Source organism: Jaculus jaculus, chromosome 9 (genome assembly GCF_020740685.1).
Source record: "Jaculus jaculus isolate mJacJac1 chromosome 9, mJacJac1.mat.Y.cur, whole genome shotgun sequence".
Lineage (NCBI taxonomy): Eukaryota > Metazoa > Chordata > Mammalia > Rodentia > Dipodidae > Jaculus > Jaculus jaculus.
The window spans coordinates 113,333,913-113,356,215 of NC_059110.1; the positions used below are offsets into that span (position 1 = coordinate 113,333,913).

General features: G+C 44.8%; 1 protein-coding gene and 1 pseudogene across 1 annotated transcript in view; one reads left to right on the plus strand and one right to left on the minus strand.

Annotated features, from left to right (window-relative positions):
- Positions 1-1,379, plus strand: part of LOC123463552 (keratin-associated protein 9-1-like) — a 28,113-nt gene extending 26,734 nt beyond the window's left edge. The window contains exon 2 of the mRNA XM_045159555.1: positions 1,133-1,379. Coding sequence (XP_045015490.1) covers positions 1,133-1,379 — 247 coding nt within the window. The remainder of the gene's footprint in view (positions 1-1,132) is intronic.
- A 9,830-nt stretch (positions 1,380-11,209) lies between these two features.
- LOC101605983 lies at positions 11,210-17,815 on the minus strand (annotated as a pseudogene).
- Positions 17,816-22,303: the final 4,488 nt, after the last annotated feature.

Genomic DNA, 22,303 nt, shown 5'->3' on the forward strand with positions numbered 1-22,303 from the left:
CAGAGTTGTCACTGCCCAGAGGACGGAGCTGTTGGCAGGCCAGTCCCGCTGCCACTGTCCCCCGCCGAGGACGTTTGGGTGTAAGGCCAGAGCCCGGATCTAGAGCTCCTCATGCACCCGCTCCTGGTCCTCGTCCGACTTCAGCTTGAGTTCCTCCGCCGTGATCCTGCCGTCCCGGTTGCGGTCTTGGTTCTGGAACATGTCGCTGATGGTTCTTTCAGGGTCCTGCCCGGGCATGAGGCGGCCCTTGCCCTCACTCACTTGAGCCTTGATGTGGAAAGTCCCTTACCTGGCTTTTACTATGGCTCAGCTGAGCCTTGCAGCTGAGGCCCCGTGGACCTGGTGCCGCCACCGCTGGAGCCATTTCCAAGTGACCACTGGGGTCACCAGCTCACCCTGATTTGAACATCTCAGAGTTTCATGGCAGAACGTGCAACATGTTCCTCCCAGGGAGCTCCTTGGTACAGGGAAACGAGGATCAGTGGTCATCCACACACCCATTGACATTTTGGACTCTAATGTCCTGCTTCTGCCTCTGCCCACCTGCCCCAGCTCTGCTCTGCTCTGGATCCATTGTGCCAGACACCTGCATCTGAAGGGTCCTGGTCCTCCTGAGATGCTCAGGTATAGGACCTTAATGAGCAACCAATGTCTGGACCAGTGTAGAATCAGGCTTTGCAGGTACATAAACAAGGAAATAAGCATTAATAATCTTTGTAAATAGGACACAATTGTGCCCCTCTTTAGAGACAATTCCACATCTACAAACACAGGAGGATAGCCTTGAAGGAAATATAACTCTTCCCTTCCCAGACCAGGAGATCTAACCCATAATCAACAATTAGGTGGAATGAAACTTTGCTTTAAATTGAAACACTTCAATTACCCCACATAAGAATCAGAGTAACACTTTCCAAAGATGCATACCATTGAGTAATGACTTCTTCCTTGATAAACACAAAGTAAACACAACAACACACACACAGCAAATGCTGTAAACACAAAGGACAAGTCCTACTGATTGGTCCAACCCTTGAGGACTGGTGTATAAAAGGCCCAGATGCGAAAAAGTCATCCATCACATTCTGGAAAACTCTCCTGTGACCAGGAACCCACCCTCCACATCCAACACCATGAGCGACTGCTGCTGCTCCCCTTGCTGCCAGCCCACCTGCTGCAGGACCACCTGCTGCAACACCACGTGCTGGAAGCCCTGCTGTGGGACCAGCTGCTGCTGCCCACCCTGCTGCCAGCCTTGCTGTGCCCCAAGTTGCTGCTGCACACCCTGCTGCCAGCCCTGTTGCCAACCAACTTGCTGTCAGACCACCTGCTGCAAGACCACTTGCTGTAAACCAACGTGTGGGACCTGCTGCTGCTGATGCACACCCTGATGCCAGCCCTGCTTCTACCACCTCTGCTGCCACCAACTTGCTATGAGACCACCTGCTGCCAAGCCACCCCCTGGAAACCTACCTGTGTGACTAGCTGGTTTAACATACCCTGCTGCCAGCCCAGCTGCTGCTGACCCCTAGATGAACAACTTCTGTATAAGTGTATTTCTGTCTCAACTGGCTTGCAGCACATACTTGCTCCCTGACTCTGCTGCAAACCTCCAGGCTATCACCAGAAAAAAAAAAAAAAAAAACCTGATAATCTTCAGTTCACACTTAAACATGTTAATTTCTTTGAGGTCATCCCACCTCTCCCCCGGTCCTCTTCACCAAGTATGGTAGATTTCAGCTCATCCTCATAGATGTTGATGTGGAGGTCTGACCTCAGTTCAGATTCAGAGGCAAGATCTTCATCTCTTCTACCAAGTAACTTAAGAAACCATTTTCTTTATGAATTCCACAGTTACTGGGCGTGGTGGTGCATGCCTTTAATCCCAGCACTCAGGAGAGAGAGGTAAGAGGATCACTGTAAATTTGAGGCCACCTTTGACTACAGAGTGAATTCTAGATCAGCCTGGGCTAGAGTGAGACCCTAACTCAAGAAGTAAAGTCCCATAGGCTTATGCCATAGTCATCTTTATAACCATGTTTTCTTCTGAAGTGTGCTCTGGATTCATGCATGCCAGATTATTCTCCCTGTTTACCTTTTGATTGTCTCCCAGATGCCAACAATCTTAATAAATTCTTAATAAACTCTGTACCATTATTCAATCCATATTGTTTGTCTATTATTGTATTCTGCTATGTCACTTTATATGAAATCTACAAGTTCAGTAGATTTTCAGATGCATAATGTGATGTCATCCTATCACACATACTAGGTGAGAAGTTGCCCAACAGATCTCTGGAAGGCTTTTGAACATGGAGTAACGTAAGGGAAGGTAATGCTCAGTGAGCTGGGGCCATGGCTCCACCATCAAAGGTTCGCTTGCAGGCCTGGTGTTTAATTTCCCAATCTCCCACATACAGCCAGATGGGCATCCTCAGCAGTAGCAAGAGATCCTGATTCAATACACACACATGAACATGTGCAAGTACGTAAAGAAATTTTAAAGGGCCAAGTAGTAATATTTGGGGGCAGAGGAGATTTCTTAGTGGTTAAAGGCTCTTGTGTGCAAAGCCTGTCAGTCTGGGTTTAATTTTCAATCCTACTTAAGGGAAATGCAAAAAAAAAAAAAAAGAGAGAGAGAGAGAGAGAAAGAAAAATGAAAAGTCAAGCAATTGGTGTCTGTTTGTAGTAGCAAGAGACCTGGAATGGAATGCCCACACACAAATACAATTTCTCAGGATCTCCTAGTAATACCAACTTCCACTTCCTCTGGCCTGAGCTTCAGTAAACCAGCCTTCCACTATTTCCTAAAACTGATGCTTATAGACCTGATTCAGAAAATAGAAATGATTCTTCTGTCACAATAGCCATTTGCCATTTAGTAATTTCAAATGACAGAAGTTATACTGAGTGGGGAATATTTTGTGAAAATGAATGTGAATTTTTCAAAAGAAATCAGGAGATAATGGATGAAGATCAGTTAGAGAAGGACCGGTGCTCTACAATGTGACTCAAATGATGTTAGAAGTTGGTGGCAGTGCCTGGGGGAGCGTGACACAAGAAACAGACATTAGGGCTGGAGAGATGGCTTAGTGGTTAAGCGCTAGCCTGTGAAGCCTAAGGACCTCAGTTCAAGGCTCGATTTCCCCAGGACCCAGGTGAGCCAGATGCACAAGGTGCCACATGCATCTGGAATTCATTTGCAGTGGCTGGAGGCCCTGGAGCACCCATTCTCTCTCTATCTCTCTGCCTTTTTCTCTCTATATATCATTCTCAAAACAATAAATAAAATTAAAAAGAAAGAAAGAAACAGACATTATTCTTTGACTTTTCTGGTGTATAAGCCACAGCATCCCCCTTTCCCTGGTAGCAGGCACGGCTAAGGGCCCTAAGCCACAGCAAGTTGCAGCCTCCCTAGACCCTGATAATCTTGCCTTGAGACAGGCAGGGGTGGGGGCGCATCCTCCCTTCACCTGGGACACCTGGACATCCTGATAAGACTTAGGTTTATGTTTCACTGTGGCCATGTGACCTTTTGTCACTTACCCAGAAGGTCCCTATATGTTAATGAGGTATCAATCAGCGGCCTTCACGCAGCCAGTCTTCATTTGACCCCTGACCATGTACCTTTTCCTGCTACTACACGAATGGTTATAAATCCATTCCCCCAACAGTAAAACCAGCTGTCCTCTAACACAATCTCCAGGGTGGATTTTTCTGTCTCACTCACGACCACTCAAGACTCTGGTCCACAGTTGCCTGGATGCTCCTGAGAAACCAATGCACTGCGGCCCCATGGTGGCCAGGAACCACAGATGAGGATTATTTTAGGGGCTCAAGGGAAAAGAGAATGGCTTTCAACAATAAGTAGGAATATTTCCTATTAAAATTTTCAGGGAGGGGTTCATGTCAACCCTGCTTGTGAACATCCCTTGCCTTTAATTTTTGTAGGAGTTGATTGGTGTCTGGGTGGGAAGCAGTCTGGCCCAATGTGACACCGTCAGACAGAACTTTTCCTGGAGTGTGCATTACAATGGGATGGTGATGAATGTTCAGGTGATGAGCAGGTCAGCGTGGTGTCCTTTAGGGATGAAGCTTGTTTTCCCTAATTCCAATCTGTACCATTGTTTTCTATATTTCAGAAGGAGTTTAAAATATGAATATGTATGGTGACATGCCATTACACAAAAGTAAAGAGTAAAATTTAGAGAAAGATGGTCAAGAAAAGTTTTGCATATTATAAGTAAATTCCATGAGCAATTTGTCACACAGTGATCATATCCTTACCTTTATTAACAGTGTAAGGAATCAACCACAGACCACCTTTTATAACAATAATATCATCCAGCTCATTGCCAAGGGAAACTGATAACTTTGACTGGCATGGCAGGTAAGATCAAGACTGACGTGAGGATGCCGAGTCACAAAGGAATCAAATTAAAAGGTTACTACTGTCAGCACCACACTGGGTCCTTTCCTGCTCTGAAAGTTGTGGAACTGATAACAAAACCAAGATGCCTTTGAGATGTGAAGGAACATTTATTCTTGACTAGAGAATAAGGAAAGTAGAGATGTGATTGGAAGACCAGCTTTCCATCCACAGAAATGACGAAGGCTCTTTGAGGGTAAGAGGACAAAGGGAAACTTTTTAGATAATGAGTAGGAATGGTTTTGGAATCCTCAGGCAGGGCATAGGGTCCACCCAGGGTTGGTGCAGGCATGTTCTACAATGACGTTCTCGGCAGGAACTTGACTAGGGTAATGCACTGCAGTGACATGGTATGGAGCCCGGGGGGGGGCAGCAGGCCAGCGTGGCGACGTGCAGGGGAGAAGCCTGGTCTGCGAGGTCCTTTTCATCATCCTTTCCTCCAGAAAGAGACAAAGCACTGCTTGTCTGGCTGGGCATGTCTCTTCCTGAAACAAAACATTACTTACCAAAATGAATTCTTCTCAGGCATTGATAATATGTTTAAACTTGTTGTATGCTCAGGTGTCCTAAGACAAAAAAATTCAGAGTTCACATTATCCTTTGAAAGTAGACTTGATAGCAACATAAGCAGGAGCAGAGAGAAATCTGTGCAAAGGGAATTTCAAGAGAGGGAAGGGATGCTGAGTGGACTCTGGCCTGGTTAAATGTTTTGTGAAAATGGAAGTGCATTTCTCAAAAGACGTCAGCAGATAATGGGTGAAGACCTCTGAGAGAAGGACCAGTGCTCCACAGTGCGACTCAAATGATGTCTGTAAAGGCCAACGTCAGAGAATAAGAACAGAAGGCCGGTCTCCAGAGGCTGAGGTAGGACGCGGTAGAGAACTGGCCATCAGCGAGTATTAACGGCTGACTCTGTCATGAGATGAGCAACTCTCACTGATGGGCCAGGATCCAGGTGGAGCCACAGAGGAACTGGCGAGTTAAGCAAAAGCGCTGCTCTCAAGGCGAGTGTGAAAACCTGAGCCAGGCAGATGGCTATAGACACTGAGTTCACTCAAAAAGTCTACTAGACAGCATAACTGATTTTTACTGTTGAGTGTCCCCCAGAAGGAACACTTCAAGTAATTAAGATCATAGAAAAATTATTCTCTGACTTTTACTTTTTTAATTCATTTTTTTAACATCAGCAGGTAATGGATGAAGAATGCTGAGAGAAGGATCAGTCTTCCACAGTGCGACTCAAATGATGTTTGTAAAGCCAAAGTCAGAGAATAAGAACAGAAGGCCGGTCTCCAGAGGCTGGGGAAGGAGGAGATAGAGAATTGGTCATCAGTGAGTATTAACTTTACTCTGCCAGGGGAAAAACTGCCAGTGAATTTCTGGAGAATATTGTGCCAGGTATATGTGAGAAAATGATACTATATTGTACCTTTTTAAATCTATTGAGCTTGTAGATCTATCAAGTGAATTACCAAAGTAGAAGAAAGACAAGATGGAAGGAATAATGGACAGAAAATATTAAAACTTCCTACTCAAAACTGAGCATGAAGGAGAAAGCAGCTTAAGAGAATCTGGATCCCCCGTAGCAGAAGCATGGTTCATAAGATAATCATCAAAGGAAGCATTTCCACAGCTGCATCAGGATTAAGAGGCGAGGATGGATGAAAAGCCAGAGAAATGCAGTGTGGCTGGATTTGAAGGTGTAGTCAGGGGCCGTAATCCTGGTGAGTCAGGGATGTGTCAAGCTAGAAATTGCAAATAAATCCTGCACTGTGGATCTTAGAATGAAAAGCCAAAGTCTTCATTTTGGTCCTCTGAATCACTGTTTGTAGTGATGGTTTCCAGCAAAGAAACACACTTAGGATCGTGTGGCAAATCAAGTCTGGCTGCGTAGATGTCACTCATTGAGGCGCTGGTCAGCAGCAGCAAGGCTGGTAGCAACTGGGTTCACGGGTGTGTTGAATGCAGGTGGTCTTACATCAGGTGGTGTCACAGCCAGTTGGCCGGCTGCAAGGCTGGCAGCAGGGTGCTGTGGTCACACAGGTGGTCCTACAACAGGTGGTTTTTCAGCAAGGTGGTTGGCAGAGGGCTGACAGCAGCTGGGATGGCAGCAGGGTGTGTAGCAGCAGCTGCAGCTGATCAATGGGCTTAACGCAGGTGGTCTTGCAGCAGGTGGTTTCACAGCAAGTCGGTTGGCAGCTGGGCTGGCTGTACCCAAACCCAGAGCTGGTTTGACCACAGCAGCTGGACTCACAGCAGCATGGCTGGCCGCAGGATGTGCAGAAACAGCTGGTCACACAGGTTGGTTTCCAGCTGGTCGTTTTAGAGCAGGTTGTCTCCCAGCAAGTTGGCCGGCAGCAGGATGTGCAGCAGCCAGTTGGGAGACAGCAAGGCTGGCAGTAGCTGGACTCACAGCAGCTGGGCTGGCGGCAGGATGTGCAGCAGCAGCTGGGCTCACAGCTGGGTTTCCAGAAGGTGGATCTACCGCAGGAAGTCTGACGTCAAGGGGAGCAGCAGGAATCATTCATGGTGTTGGGTATGAACTGTGGGTTCCTGTTTACAGGTGAATTTTTTTTTTTTTAACAGTATGATGAGATCTTACACACCCCAAGCCTTGCATAAGTTAGTCCTCCAAGGTTTGGACCAATCAGAAAGATAGTTCCTTTTAATTTAGCATATTTCCATATTGAATTTATTTGTACCAAGGAAGAAATTGTTTCCTAATGTTACGAATTTATAAAAGTGTTTAATTAGTTGATTTCTGAGTAACCATTACAAGTTTTCAAACACATGTTTTTAAAGGGAGGGGCCTCGCCATCAGCTTGGTCCCGGCGTCCTCTGGTTACGTGCACCTCTGCTGTCCTGGGAGGGTTGCAGAAGTTCCTCATGTACTGACCCGATCCTTTGTCTGCACTGGGATTAGGATGTGTCTCTGGAGAGCTGCATGAAGCTGCCACGTTCACAGTGTGACCTGACTGCACGCTTCCCTGTCTTTTTCCCAATAAAGCCTGACTCCAGACTAACCCAGGCACCCAGCTCTCTATCAGCTTTTTCATATGCTTATGGTTAAAAGCCACATGGGATGAAGAGATCTACTGTGTAGATATCTGGCCTCCTAGTCCATAGCAGTATACACCTGAGAAGACTGGATTCCTTTTCCTGTTAACATCATGATTGTGAAATTCATCACTATTTTTAAAATTATTGTTATTATTATTATTATTAATTTTGGTTTTACGAGGTTGTATTTTTTTAAAGCATTTTTTTAAATTTATTTATTTGAGAGCGACAGGCACAGAGAGAAAGACAGATAGAGGGAGAGAGAGAGAATGGGCGCGCCAGGGCTTCCAGCCTCTGCAAATGAACTCCAGACACGTGCGCCCCCTTGTACATCTGGCTAACGTGGGACCTGGGGAACCGAGCCTTGAACCATGGTCCTTAGGCTTCACAGGCAAGCGCTTAACCGCTAAGCCATCTCTCCAGCCCACGAGGTTGTATTTTGCTACTAGCTCAGGCTGACCTGGAATTCACTATGTAGTCTCAGGGTGGCCTCGAACTCATAGCGATCCTCCTACCTCTGCATTCAGAGTGCTAGGATTAAAGGTGTGCACCACCATGCCCAGCTAATAAAAATTATTTTTAAAAAGAATTGTTTATTTATTTATTTAGAGAGAGAGACATGAAGAGGCAGATACATAGAGAGAGAAAGTGACTATGGGCATGCAGGGTCTCCTGCCACTTCAAATCAGCTCCAGACACATGTGCCACATTGTGTATCTGGCTTTATGTGGGTCCTGGGGAATCTGACCAATGCCTTTATACTTTGTAAGCAAGCGCCTTTAACTGCTGAGCTATCTCTCTAGCCTTGACAGGATTTTAACTGGTAGCAAAGTTGACATGAATAAGTTATAACGAGCACCATTAGGACTGTACATCCAGGCCTTATAGGACAGGCAGTCAAGAGAGTTCAGAGCATCTTTGGAGAGAAGAACTTAAGTCAAATAGGTAGGATCAGAACCGACCTGTGTAAATGAAACTTCCAGTGAAGGATGTCTTTTAGATTATTGGGGCAGACATCAGCCTGCTTGAGGCACTTGTGAAGATGAATGTGTATGTCTCAAAGATCATTGGCGGTGACGTAGGGAAGTTTGAATGGAAGGAGTCACGCCTGTAGCATGGGTAGTAGCCAGCACAGCGCTGCCCGGGGGAAGGACAGTGTTCTTAGGTTTTCTGATTTATTTTGTCCTGGTTACTTGAGTTATCACCAGTGAATGGAATATCCTTTGGTTTTAGAATAATTACAGGATTGGAATATTGTGTGGATCTGTTATAAGAAAAAGAATGGGCAGATGTATTGATGATGATGTAGAGAAACTGAGATACTTATACCCTGGTAGGAATATAAAATGGAGTGAGCAGGTATGGGAGATATAATGGGGTTCTTCACGAAAAAGCTGAAAACTAAAGGCTATATGATCCCACAGAAAATGTCCAAGTTAATTGAAGTCATATTTTTTATTAAATTCTTGTGTATATTTATTGTGCAAATCAATAACATTAATAGACATTATATTTCAACTATATCATATATTTTGATGACATTCACACCTCAATGTCCTCCCATTTCTCTCTTCACCACTGCTGTTACTTAATATCTTTCATTCTCACAGTCTGACTTTTTTTCATGTGTCTATCTCTTTCTCTCTCTCTCTCTCTCTCTCTCTATATATATATATATGTATATATGTATGTATGTATATGTATATGTATATATACATATATATTCATATATAGACATAAATATATATATATATCTTTTATGTCTATATGCATATAGTCATAAAAGATATATATATGTAATTCAATATTCACAAATGAAGAAACACATGAGACTTTTTTGAGTCGGACATACTTCATTTTTATTTTTATTTTTAATTTTTTAGAGAGAGAAAATTGGTATGCCAGGGACTTAGCCACTGCAACTAAACTCCAGATGCTTGCACCACCTAGTACGCATGTGCAACTTTGCACCTGCCTCAGCTTTGTGTGTCTGGCTTACATGGGATCTTGAGAGTCAAACATGGGGCCATAGCTTCACGGGCACGTGCCTTACCTGCTAAGCCTTCTTTCCAGCACGATAGCCTTTTCAGTATGATGATGCCCACCTTATCTACTTCTCACCATATGATATAGTTGAAATTGGATATTTTGAAGCAATATTAGCACTGCCATGGTTTTGCTAGCCTTATTAACAATACACAGGATGTGGGAAAAATCTAACTGTTCAGTAAGGAATAAACCAAAAACAAATGGCAAGTGTAACAGAAGAATCATTTTTATATTCTGGATTATGTCTTCAAACATCGGTTTCAGAAAAGTCAAGAGTGAAAGGTTGGTTTACTGAAGCTCAGATCAGTGGTAAGGGTGAGTTGGTAATCACTAGGAAATTTTTAAAAACTGTACTTATGTGTGTTTGTGTCTGTGGGGGGAGACAGGTATTGAATTCCAGAGCCACTTGCTGCTGCAAACAGACACCAATTGTTTTACCAAGTTTTTTCTTTTACTTCAGAATTGAACCCAGGTTGACAGGCTTTGCAAACAAGAGCCTTTAACCACTGAACAATCTCCTCTGTCCCCAGATATTTACTACCTGGCTCTTTAAAAATTCTTTATGTATTTGCACATGTTCATGTGTGTCAGGATCTCTGGCCACTGCTGAGGATGCCCATGTGGCTGTATGTGGGAGATTGAGAAAGTAAACCCCAGGTCTGCAAGCAAACCTCTAATGGTGGAGCCACGTCCCCAGCTCACTGAGCATTCCCTTCCCTTACTCCATGTTAAAAAGTCTTCCAGACATCTGTTGGGCATCTTTTCACGCAGTGTGTGTGATAGGATGACATCACATTATACATCTGAAAACCTACTGAGCTTGTAGATTTCATAGAAAGTGACCTAGCAGAATACAATAATAGACAAACAATATGGACTGAATAATGGTACAGAGTTTATTAAGAATTTACTAAGATTGCCATCATCTGGGGAGATAATTCAATGGAGAACAGGGAGAAGAATGCGGCATGCATGAATCCAGACTACACTTCAGAAAAAAACGTGGTTATAAAGATGACTATGGCATAAACCCATGGGACTTTTCTATTCAAGGTAGGGTCTCACTCTAGCCCAAGCTGACCTGGAATTCACTCCGTAGTCCCAGGTTGGCCTCAAACTAGCAGCGATCCTTCTACCTCTGTCTCCTGAGTGCTAGGATTAAAGGCGTGCTCCACCACACCCAGTTACACATGGAATTCATAATGAAAATCATTTCTTAAGTAACTATGTTGAAGAGATAGAGATTGTGCCTCTGAACCTGAACTGAGGCCAGACCTCCACATCAACCATCTATGAGGATGGGCTGAAATCTATCTACCAAACTGTAGAAGGGAGCTGTGGAAGGTGGACAACCTCTGTACTTCCTCAAAGCAACTAACATGTCTAAGTATGAACTGCAGTTTATCAGATTTTTTTCTGGGGATAGCCTGAAGGATTGCACCAGAGGTAAGGTGCAAGATGGTACTGCAAGCCAGGTGAGGCAGAAGTATGCCTGTACAGATGTTATTCATCTAGGGGGATTTGGTCAGCAGCGGCTGGGCTGGAAGCAGGGCATGCTAAGCCAGATGGTCACACAGGTGGGTTTCCAGCTGGTGGTTTGGCAGCAGGTGGCTCACGGCAAGTTGGTGGGCAGCAGAGCTGGTAGAAGCAGGGCTGGCATCAGGGTGAGCATCAACAGCAGCATGTCCCACACGTTGGTTTACAGCAAGTGGTCCTGCAGCAGGTGGTCTGACAGCAAGTTGGTTGGCAACAGGGCTGGCAGCAGGGTGTGCAGCAGCAACTTGGGGCACAGCAAGGCTGGCAGCAGGGTGGGCAGCAGCAGCTGGTCCCACAGCAGGGCTTCCAGCACGTGGTGTTGCAGCAGGTGGGCTGGCAGCAAGGGGAGCAGCAGCAGTCGCTCATGGTGTCAGATGTGGAGGGTGGGTTCCTGCTCACAGGAGAGTTTTCCAGATGTGATGAATGACTTCTTTGCATCTGGGCCTTTTATACCTCAGGCTTACAAGGTTTGGACCAATCAGCAGGACTTGTCCTTTATGTTTACAGAATTTGCTGTAAATTTGTTGTGGGTTTACTGAGTGTTTATAAACGAAGAAGTCATTACTCAATGGTTTGCATCTTTGGAAAGTGTTACTCTATTTCTTATTTGGAAGTTATTTACTTGAAGTATTTGAATTTAAACTAAAGTTTCATTCCATTGGCTTTGTTGATTGTAGTGCACAATTGTGCCATATTTACATGGATTATTGCCTATTTCCTTGTTTATGTATCACCAAAACCTGATTTAGACTGGTCCAGGCGTTGGTCGCTGGGTAAGTTCCTATACCTGTGCATCTCAGGAGGACCAAGACCCTTCAGATGCAGGTGTCTGGCACGATGGATCCAGAGCAGAGCAGAGCTGGGGCAGGTGGGCAGAGGCAGAAGCAGGACATTAGAGTCCAAAGTATCAGCAGGTGTGTGGATGACCACTGATCCTCATTTCCCCTGTGCCGAGGGGCTTCCCAGATGGAACGTGCCGCATGTTCTGCCATGAAACTGTGAGACGTTCAAACCAGGGTGAGCAGGTGACTCCAGTGGTCGCTTGTTCGGAGCAGCGTCGATGGTCTTAAGTCAATGACATTTCTCTGTCTTCCTTTCCCTGACTTTATGTTTATCCACATCTCTTTGTTTTGCTCTTTTACCTCCACAACTCACTGTTGCTTGGTACATTTTTGTTCAATGGTAGTATAAAATTTATTGAGCTATGCCTGATTTTCCCATGAGCATTAAGATTTTCACCTTTTGGGGTCTATTATTCAGGTTAAAAGCTGTAAATTATTAATTTCACAATTGAATGAATATTACACAGTCAGCATTTCCACATCATTAATAGTAAAGAAATGGAAGTGAATGTCATTCCCTACAATCATATTCTCTTACTCATTCCCAAAGGATGCTCACTACTGTCTTCCTGGATTAATCTCTGAACTCTGACATCATCTTAGAGTCCTTGGCATCTTTGCAATTCAAAACGAGATTTGGCTTCCATGCTCCTATGATGACTGAGAGACTCTTCACTGTAGTTATCTAGATGAGGTATTGTCATGTCTGTGTAATCCTCCACTGGATGAATCTGACAATATTTATTGGTTGATTTCTTTTAGGAAAACAGTTTGATTGGATTTGGGACTAGTAAAATGATGCTGGTGTGCATAGTTCTTGTTTCCAGTATTTCTGTTGGCTACTCACCAAAGTCTAAAATTGCTCATGAAATTCCTTTGTCATGCTGGGCATGGTGGCTCAAGCCTATAATCCCAGCCCTTTAGAGGAAGACGTAGGAGGATAGCTGTGTGTTTCAGGCTAGCCTGAGACTGCATAATGAATTACAGGTCAGCCTGGGATAGAGCAAGACCCTCCCTCAAAACAAAATCCCTTGTCAAACGTTTACCTCTCCTTTGCAAATTCTTGTCCTTCTTTTGTTAGGTTTGTACTTGGATATTTTACTTTTTAGGACATTTATTTATATTGATATTATATAATATATCTATTATGTGTTTACTTATTTATTAAATATTATTCGATTATATAATTGTTATAGTATATTTATATTTATTCATATTATGTTTGTATTTTAGTGTAAAACTATTTTATTTTTATAATTACAAGTTAGCCTGGGATCAAAAAAGACCCTACCTCAAAAAAAATCCATAATCAAATATTCACCTCTTCTTTGCAGAAGTCTTGCTCATTTTTGTTAGATTTGTTCTTGGATATGTTGTTTTATAGGGCATTATTTATTTATATATATATTATCACATATATTTATTACTTATTTTTATTTTTAAATATTATTAATAGTACAATGCATTATATATTAAATTTTATTTATATTTATTTTTATTATATTTATATTTTGATCTAAAACTTTATTTTATTTTTTATTATTATTATTTTCATCTTCTGAGGTAGGGTCTTGCTCTAGCTCAGCCCTCAGTCCCAGTGGCTCTTACAGTCTTTCTGCCCCATCTTCTGCAATGTTTTCTTAGCCTTGACAGGTGTGGTATAAGTCTACATTAGTGTTAAGCTCTCAGAAACTTCTGGAATTCTGCCTTGAGACATTTCGAGTGCCCTCAGTATCTGCAGCCATCTTCCTGGCTCAGGTTTCCACACTCGCTTTGAGAGCAGCGCTTTTGCTTAACTCGCCAGTTCCTCTGTGGCTCCACCTGGATCCTGGCCCATCAGTGAGAGTTGCTCATCTCATGACAGAGTCAGCCGGTAATACTCGCTGATGGCCAGTTGTCTACCGCGTCCTACCTCAGCCTCTGGAGACCGGCTTCTGTTCTTATTCTCTGACTTTGGCTTTACAGACATCATTTGAGTCTCACTGTGAAGCACTGATCCTTCTCTCAGAGGTCTTCATCCATTATCTGCTGATGTCTTTTGAGAAATGCACATCCATTTTCACAAAACATTTAACCAGGCCAGAGTCCACTCAGCATCCCTTCCCTCTCTTGAAATTCCCTTTGCACAAATTCTCTCTGCTCCATCTTATGTTGCTGTCAAGTCTACTTTCAAAAGATAATCTGAACTCTGAATATTTTGTCTTAGGACACCTGAGCATACAGCACCTATGGTGATATCTCTGCCTTATTGACATCAGTTTTTCTTACAAGTTTAATCATACTATCAATGCCTGAGAAGAATTCATTTTGGTAAGTGAAGTTTTGTTTCAGGAAGAGACAAGCCCAGCCAGACAAGCAGTACTTTGGCTGTTTCGGGGGGAAAAGGATGCAGAAAAGGACCTCGCAGACCAGGCTTCTCCCCTGCACGTCGCCACGCTGGCCTGCTGCCCCACCCTGGGCTCGATACCATGTCACTGCAGTGCATTACCCTAGTCAAGTTCCTGCTGAGAACGTCATCGTAGAACATGCCTGCACCAACCCTGGGTGGACCCTATGCCCTGCCTGAGGATTCCAAAACCATTCCTATTCGTTTTCTAAAATGTTTCCCTTTGTCCTCTTACCCTCAAAGAGCCTTTATCATTTCTGTGGATGGAAAGCTGGTCTTCCAATCACATCTCTGTTTTCCTTATTCTCTAGTCAGGAATAAATGTTCCTTCACAACTCAATGGCATCTTGGTTTTGTTATCAGTTCCACAACTTTCAGAGCAGGAAAGGACCCAGTGTGGTACTGACAGTACTAAACTTTTAATTTGATTCCTTTGTGACTTGGCATCCTCACGTCAGTCTTGATCTTACCTGTCATGCCAGTCAATGTGGTCAGTTTCCCTTGGCAATGAGCTGGATGATATTATTGTTACAAAAGGTAGTCGATGTTTGATTCCTTACACTGTTAATAAAGGTAAGGATATGATCACTCTGTGATAAATTGCTCATGGAACTTACTTATAATACATGTAAACTTTTCTTGACCATCTTTCTCTAAATTTTACTTTTTACTTTTGTGTAATGTCATGTCACCATACATATTCTAAAATTTAAACTGCTTCTGAAATATAGAAAACCATGGTACAGATTGGAACCAGGAAAAACAAGCTTCATCCCTAAAGGACACCACGCTGACCTGCTCATCACCTGAACATTCATCACCATCCCATTGTAATGCACACCCCAGGAAAAGTCCTGCCTGACGGTGTCACATTGGGCCAGTCTGCTTCCCACCCAGACACCAATCAACTCCTACAAAAATTAAAGACAAGGCATGTTCACAAGCAGGGTTGACATGAACCCCTCCCTGAAATTTTTAATAGGAAATATTCCTACTTATTGTTGAAAGCCATTCTCTTTTCCCTTGAGCCCCTAAAATAATCCTCATCTGTGGTTCCTGGCCACCATGGCGCCACAGTGCATTGGTTTCTCAGGAGCATCCAGGCAACTGTGGACCAGAGTCTTGAGTGGTCGTGAGTGAGACCACAAAATCCACCCTGGAGACTGTGTTAGAGGACAGCTGCTTTTATTGTTGGGGGAATGGATTTATAACCATTCATTTAGTAGCGGAGAAAGGTACATGGTCGGGGTCAAATGGGGACTGACTGTGTGAAGGCTGCTGATTGATACCTCATTAACATATAGGGACCTTCTGGGTAAGTGATAAAAGGTCACATGGCCACAGTGAAACATAAACCTAAGTCTTATCAGGATGTCCATGTGTCAGGTGAAGGGAGGGTGCACCCCCACTCCTGCCTGTCTCAAGGCAAGATTATCAGGGTCTAGGGAGGCTGCAACTTGCTGTGTCCTATGGCCCTCAGCCGTGCCTGCAATCAGGAAAAGGGGGATGCTGTGGCTTAAACACCAGAAAAGTCAAAGAATAATGTCTGTTTCTTTCTTTCTTTTTAATTTATTTATTGTTTTGAGAATGATAGAGAGAGAAAATGATAGAGAGAGAGAAAAAGGCAGAGAGGTAGAGAGAGGACGGATGCTCCAGGGCCCCCAGCAACTGCAAACGAATTCCAGATGCATGTGGCACCTTGTGCATCTGGCTCATGTGGGTCCTGGGGAAATCGAGCCTTGGACTGAGGTCCTTAGGCTTCACAGGCAAGCGCTTAACCACTAAGCCATCTCTCCAGCCCTAATGTCTGTTTCTTGTGTCACGCTCCCCCAGGCACTGCCACCAACTTCTAACATCATTTGAGTCACATTCTCTCACTATTCTTCATCCACTATCTTCTGGTTTCTTTTGAAAAATTCACATTCATTTTCACAAAATATTCGATCAGGCCAGAGCCCACTCAGCATAACTTCTGTCTTTTGAAATTACTAAATGGCAAATGGCTATTGTGACAGAAGAATCACTTCTATTTTCTGAATCAGGTCTATAAGCATCAGTTTCAAGTAAAGAGTGGAAGGTTGGTTTATTGAAGCTCAGGTCAGAGGAAGTGGGAAGTTGGTATTACTAGGAGATCCTGAGAAACTGTATTTGTGTGTGGGCATTCCATTCCAGGTGTCGATTCTCCAGGACCCACGTTAGCCAGATGCACGAGGGGGCGCACGCATCTGGAGTTCGGTTTGCAGTGGCTGGAGGCCCTGGCACACCCATTCTTTCTCTCTATCAGTGTCTTTCTCTCTCTCTGTCGCTCTCAAATAAGTAAAAATAAACAAAAAAAATTATTTTAAAAAAGCCTTCCATAGATCTGTTGGGCAACTTCTCACCTTGTATGTGTGATAGGATGACATCACAGTATACATCTGAAAATCTAATGAGATTGTAGATTTCATATAAAGTGACTTAGCAGAATACAATAATAGACAAACAATATGGATTGAATAATGGTACAGAGTTTATTAAGAATTTATTAAGATTGTTGGCATCTGGGAGACAATTAAAAGGTAAACAGGGAGAAGAATGTGGCGTGCATGAATCCAGAATACACTACAGAAGAAAACATGGTTATAAAGATGACTATGGCATAAGCCTATGGGACTTTACTTCTTGAGTTAGGGTCTCACTCTAGCCCAGGCTGACCTGGAATTTACTTTGTAGTCCCAAGTTGGCCTCAAATTTACAGTGATCCTCTTAAGTCTGTCTCCTGAATGCTGGGATTAAAGGCATGCACTACCATGCCCAGTTACTGTGGAATTCGTAATGAAAATGGTTTCCTAAATTGTTAGAAGGGATGGAGATCGTGCCTCTGAATCTGAACTGATGTCAGACCTCCACATCGACATCTATGATGATGGGCTGAAATCGACCGTACCTGGTGAAGGGGACCGGGGGGAGGGGGGGAGGAGTGGAACCACCTCAAAGCAATTAACATGTTTAAGTATGAACTGAAGATTATCAGATGTTTTTCTGGTGATAGCCTAGAGGTTTACAGCAGAGTCAGGGAGCGAGTTTGTACTGCAAGCCAGTTGAGACAGAAATATACCTATACAGAAGTTGTTCATCGAGGGGTCAGCAGCAGCTGGGCTGGCAGCAGGGTATGTTAAACCAGCTAGTCAAACAGGTGGGTTTCCTGGTGGTGGTTTGGCAGCAGGTGGTCTCACAGCAAGTTGGTGGGCAGCAGAGCTGGTAGAAGCAGGGCTGGCATCAGGGTGTTCAGCAGCAGCAGGTCTCACATGTTGGCTTACAGCAAGTGGTCTTGCAGCAGGTGGTCTGACAGCAAGTTGGTTGGCAACAGGGCTGGCAGCAGGGTGTGCAGCAGCAACTTGGGGCACAGCAAGGCTGGCAGCAGGGTGTGCAGCAGCAGCTGGTCCCACAGCAGGGCTTCCAGCACGTGGTGTTGCAGCAGGTGGTCCTGCAGCAGGTGGGCTGGCAGCAAGGGGAGCAGCAGCAGTCGCTCATGGTGTTGGATGTGGAGGGTGGGTTCCTGCTCACAGGAGAGTTTTCCAGAATGTGATGGATGACTTCTTTGCATCTGGGCCTTTTATACACCAGTCCTCAAGGGTTGGACCAATCAGTAGGACTTTCCCTTTGTGTTTACAGCACTTGCTGTGTGTCTGTTGTGTGTTTACTTTGTGTTTATCAAGGAAGAAGTCATTACTCAATGGTATGCATCCTTGGAAAGTGTTACTCTGATTCTTATGTGGGGTAATTTACTTGAATTGTTTCAATTTAAAGCAAAGTTTCATTGCACCTAATTGTTGATTATTGGTTATATCTCCTGGTCTGGGAAGGGAAGGGTTGTATTTCCTTCAAGGCTGTCTTCCTGTGTTTGTAGATGTGGAATTGTCTCTGAAGAGAGGCACAATTGTGTCCTATTTACAAAGATTATTAATGCTTATTTCCTTGTTTATGTACCTGCAAAGCCTGATTCTACACTGCTCCAGACATTGGTTGCTCATTAAGGTCCTATACCTGAGCATCTCAGGAGGACCAGGACCCTTCAGATGCAGGTGTCTGGCACAATGGATCCAGAGCAGAGCAGAGCTGGGGCAGGTGGGCAGAGGCAGAAGCAGGACATTAGAGGACAAATTGTCAATGGGTGTGTGGATGACCACTGATCCTCGTTTCCCTGTACCGAGGAGCTCCATGGGAGGAACATGTTGCACGTTCTGCCATGAAACTGTGAGATGTTCAAATCAGGGTGAGCTGGTGACCCCAGTGGTCACTTGGAAATGGCTCCAGCGGTGGCGGCACCAGGTCTGCGGGGCCTCAGCTGCAAGGCTCAGCTGAGCCATAGTAAAAGCCAGGTGAGGGGATTTTCCACATCAAGGCTCAAGTGAGTGAGGGCAAGGGCCGCCTCATGCCCGGGCAGGACCCTGAAAGAACCATCAGCGACATGTTCCAGAAACAAGACCGCAACCGGGACGGCAGGATCACGGCGGAGGAACTCAAGCTGAAGTCGGATGAGGACCAGGAGCGGGTGCATGAGGAGCTCTAGTTGCCGGCTCTGGCCTTACACACAAACGTCCTCGGCGGGGGACAGTGGCAGCGGGACTGGCCTGCCAACAGCTCCTTCCTCTGGGCAGTGACAACTCTGGGAAGCCGAGGGTCAGGAGACAGCTCAGGCTCTCCCGCCAGCTGTGGGTCACCAGCCATAGCACCGACTTCTCAGCCCCTTTTCTCCTCCAGCCACAAGCCCAAGTTGCAAACTTGGGGACAGTGGCCATCGGGGGTTGTCAAGGGTCATTGCTGGCCCCACACCCTGATCATTAGATTCTTAGCAAACACCGAGCTCCCCCACCCCTCATTTCCCCAAACTTGCCAGTGACTTGTACTGCTCTCCACCACCCCACTACTCCTCCAAGATGGCAGCTCCCCGGGGCTGGAATGGGAGCAGGGAGCCCCCCACCTCCAGCCTCAGCTCTGCAGGGCTCCACCCTCCTCCCTCCCACCTGCCTCCTCCTGGGAGCCACAGGAGGTCAGGGCCAGCTAGTGTGTGCCTGTCATCCCCAAACAGGGCTCTTTATCTTAAGGAAAGGCTGCTCAGGATGGGCCTTCGGGCTGTGGAAATCTGCATTGGGTGCTGATGTGGGGTAAGGGGAGGGAGGGAGGTGGGTGAAGCCATGGGCACTCCAAAGGCTAAACTGGTGTCCAGTCCCTTTCTTTTTTGTGTCAATAAAATGTTAAACCCAAGGTTTCACGAGGTGGTCTTTAAGGGGTTGGGGCTACTGGGGGGAGAGGACTTTGAACCAAAAGATTAGTACAGAAAGAAGAGACAACCAGGAATAGATGGTAAGCCCCTATTGCTGAAGACTCCACATACTTGGGCTGCAAGGTCACTGAGAAATCCTGCTGGAACTGAGCTGAAAACCTCCTCCATGTGGATCAGCTAACAGAAAGCTGGAAAAAGCCATTCTGCATACAGCTCAATGGGAGAGAGAGAAATCACGAGTAAAGATACCCCACAGTGGACACTGCAAGCCTTATATTTGGCCAACCTGGCCAAATGAGCCAACGGGTGCAATAGTGGCACATCTGTCATGGGGGAAACCAACTGCCCTCTAATTGGACTGGAGGCCTGCTCTACAGGAGGGAATACATCCCTGATACTGAAAACCTACAATAGGGATATTCATGAGCCCTAGGATTATAACATCTGCTGCTGTCTGGCTAAATGTATATACTATGCTCATCAAACTGCCCAGTAAGCACTTCTCTTAATGTTCATATCCATATATTAATGCTACTTTCACTTTTTCATTAGAGAACTTTCTTTTTTTCAGATGGCAGTTACCTTTGGATGACTCAGAAGGCATCGCAGTGCTGAGAAGAAGTGACAGAGGTGTGTTCAGCACTGCAATATCTCTATCACACTTTCCAAGGCTCAGGGTCCATTGTGGAAGAGGTGACAGAAAGAATGTAAGAGCCAAAGGAAGGGTAGAACTCCTTACAATGTGCTCCTCCAGGCACAAAATGGCCTGGATATCCATGACCTCACAGTGCCTGACACTACCTATACAAGACCATCATATAGGAGGAAAAGATGTTGACATCAAAATAAAGGAGAGACTGATTAAGAGGAGGAGGGAATATGATGGAGAGTAGAGTTTCAAAGGGAAAAGTGAGAGGAGTGAGGGCATTACCATAGGTATTGTTTAAATTCATGGTAGTTTTTTTTATAAAAACATAAATTTTAAAAAAGAATTAAGTCAAAAAAATAATAAAATATTTTCCTTTGTCCTGTTACCCTCAAAGATCCTTTAGCATTTCTTTTCATGGAAAGCTGGTCTTCCAATCACATCTCCATTTTCCTTATTCTCTAGCCAAGAATAAATATTTCTTCACAACTCAATGGCATCTTGGTTTTGTTATCAGTTCCAGGACTTCTGGAGAAGAAAAGGACCCAGTGTGGTATCTGACAGTAGTAACCCTTTAATTTGATTCCTTTGTGACACAGCACCTTAGAGTCAGTCATGACCTTACCTGCCATGCCAGTCAAAGTGATCAGTTTCCCTTGGCAATGAGCTGGATGATATTATTGTTAGGAAAGGTGGTCGATTTCTGATTCCTTCCTTACACTGTTAGTAATGGTAAGGACATGATCACTTTCTGATGAATTTCTCATGGAATTTACTTATAACACATGTAAACTTTCTTGAACATCTTTCTGTAAATTTTACTTTTATTATTCATGTCACCATACATATTCTAAAATTTAGACCCCTTCTGAAAAATAGAAAATTACAGTACAGAATGGAACCAGGCAAAACAAGCTTCATCCCTAAAGGACAGGATGCTGACCTGCTCATCACCTGAACACTCGTCACCATCCCATTGTAATGCACACCCCAGGAAAAGCCCTGCCTGACAGTGTCACATTGGGCCAGACTGCTTCCCACCCAGACACCAATCAACACTTACAAAAATTAAAGGCAAGGGTTTTTTACAAGCAGGGTTGACATGAACCCCTCCCTGAAAAGTTTAAGGGGAAATATTCCTACTCGTTGTTGAAAGCCATTCTCTTTTCCCTTGAGCCCCTAAATAATCCTCATCTGTGGTTCCTGGCTGCCATGGGGCCACTGCGCATTGGTTTCCCAGGGGTGTCCAGGCAACTGTGGAGCAGTGTCTTGAATTTTTGTGAGTGAGATGGAAAAAAGATACCCTGGAGACTGTGTCAGAGGACAGCTCGTTTACTTGTTGGGTGAATGGCTTATAAATGTTCATGTAGTGGTGGGAAAAGGTATGGGGTACGGGTTACACGGGGATTGGCTGTATGAAGGCTGCTGGCTGATACCTCATTAACATATAGGGACTTTCAGAGTGAGTGATAAAAGGTCACATGGCCACAGGGAAATTGAAACCTACGTTTTATCAAGATGTCCTGGTGTCCTAGGCAAAGGTAGGGAGCGGCCCCACTCTTGCAGGTCTCAAGGCAAGATTACCAGGTTCTAGGCCTGCTTCAACCTCCTGCAGCTTGGGGACCTTCTCCATGCCTGACAACTCAGGCCTTCTTTAGCCTCCAGTGGCCTGGCCCCCATAACCGTGCCTGACCCTCATCCTTTAAATGTGAAGCTGACTTGCCAGCCACTTCTCTTCATCTCCTTATTCTCTGGGAAGTAACACTTTCTTCACACAGCAAGGACACAGCGAGGAGGAGCTGAGACAAAGCCAGTGCCTGGACTAGGTGAGATATAGACCAGACACCAGTTATTTATTTAATCACCATAACATAAGGGCATCATGGAAACACTTCCTAGTCTGGGTGAAGCTCAGAACCTTGCAGGCCAGTGCGTGCTGCCACAGGACCAGTAACCACACCAAAGGAAATGATGCAGATGAAGTTACCTCTTTATTTTATGTTTGAAAAGTTTGGTTAAGGGCCTGCCGAGATGGCTCAGTGGTAAGAGTGCTTCCTGGGCAGGCATGAGGGCCCGAGGAAGCCTGAGA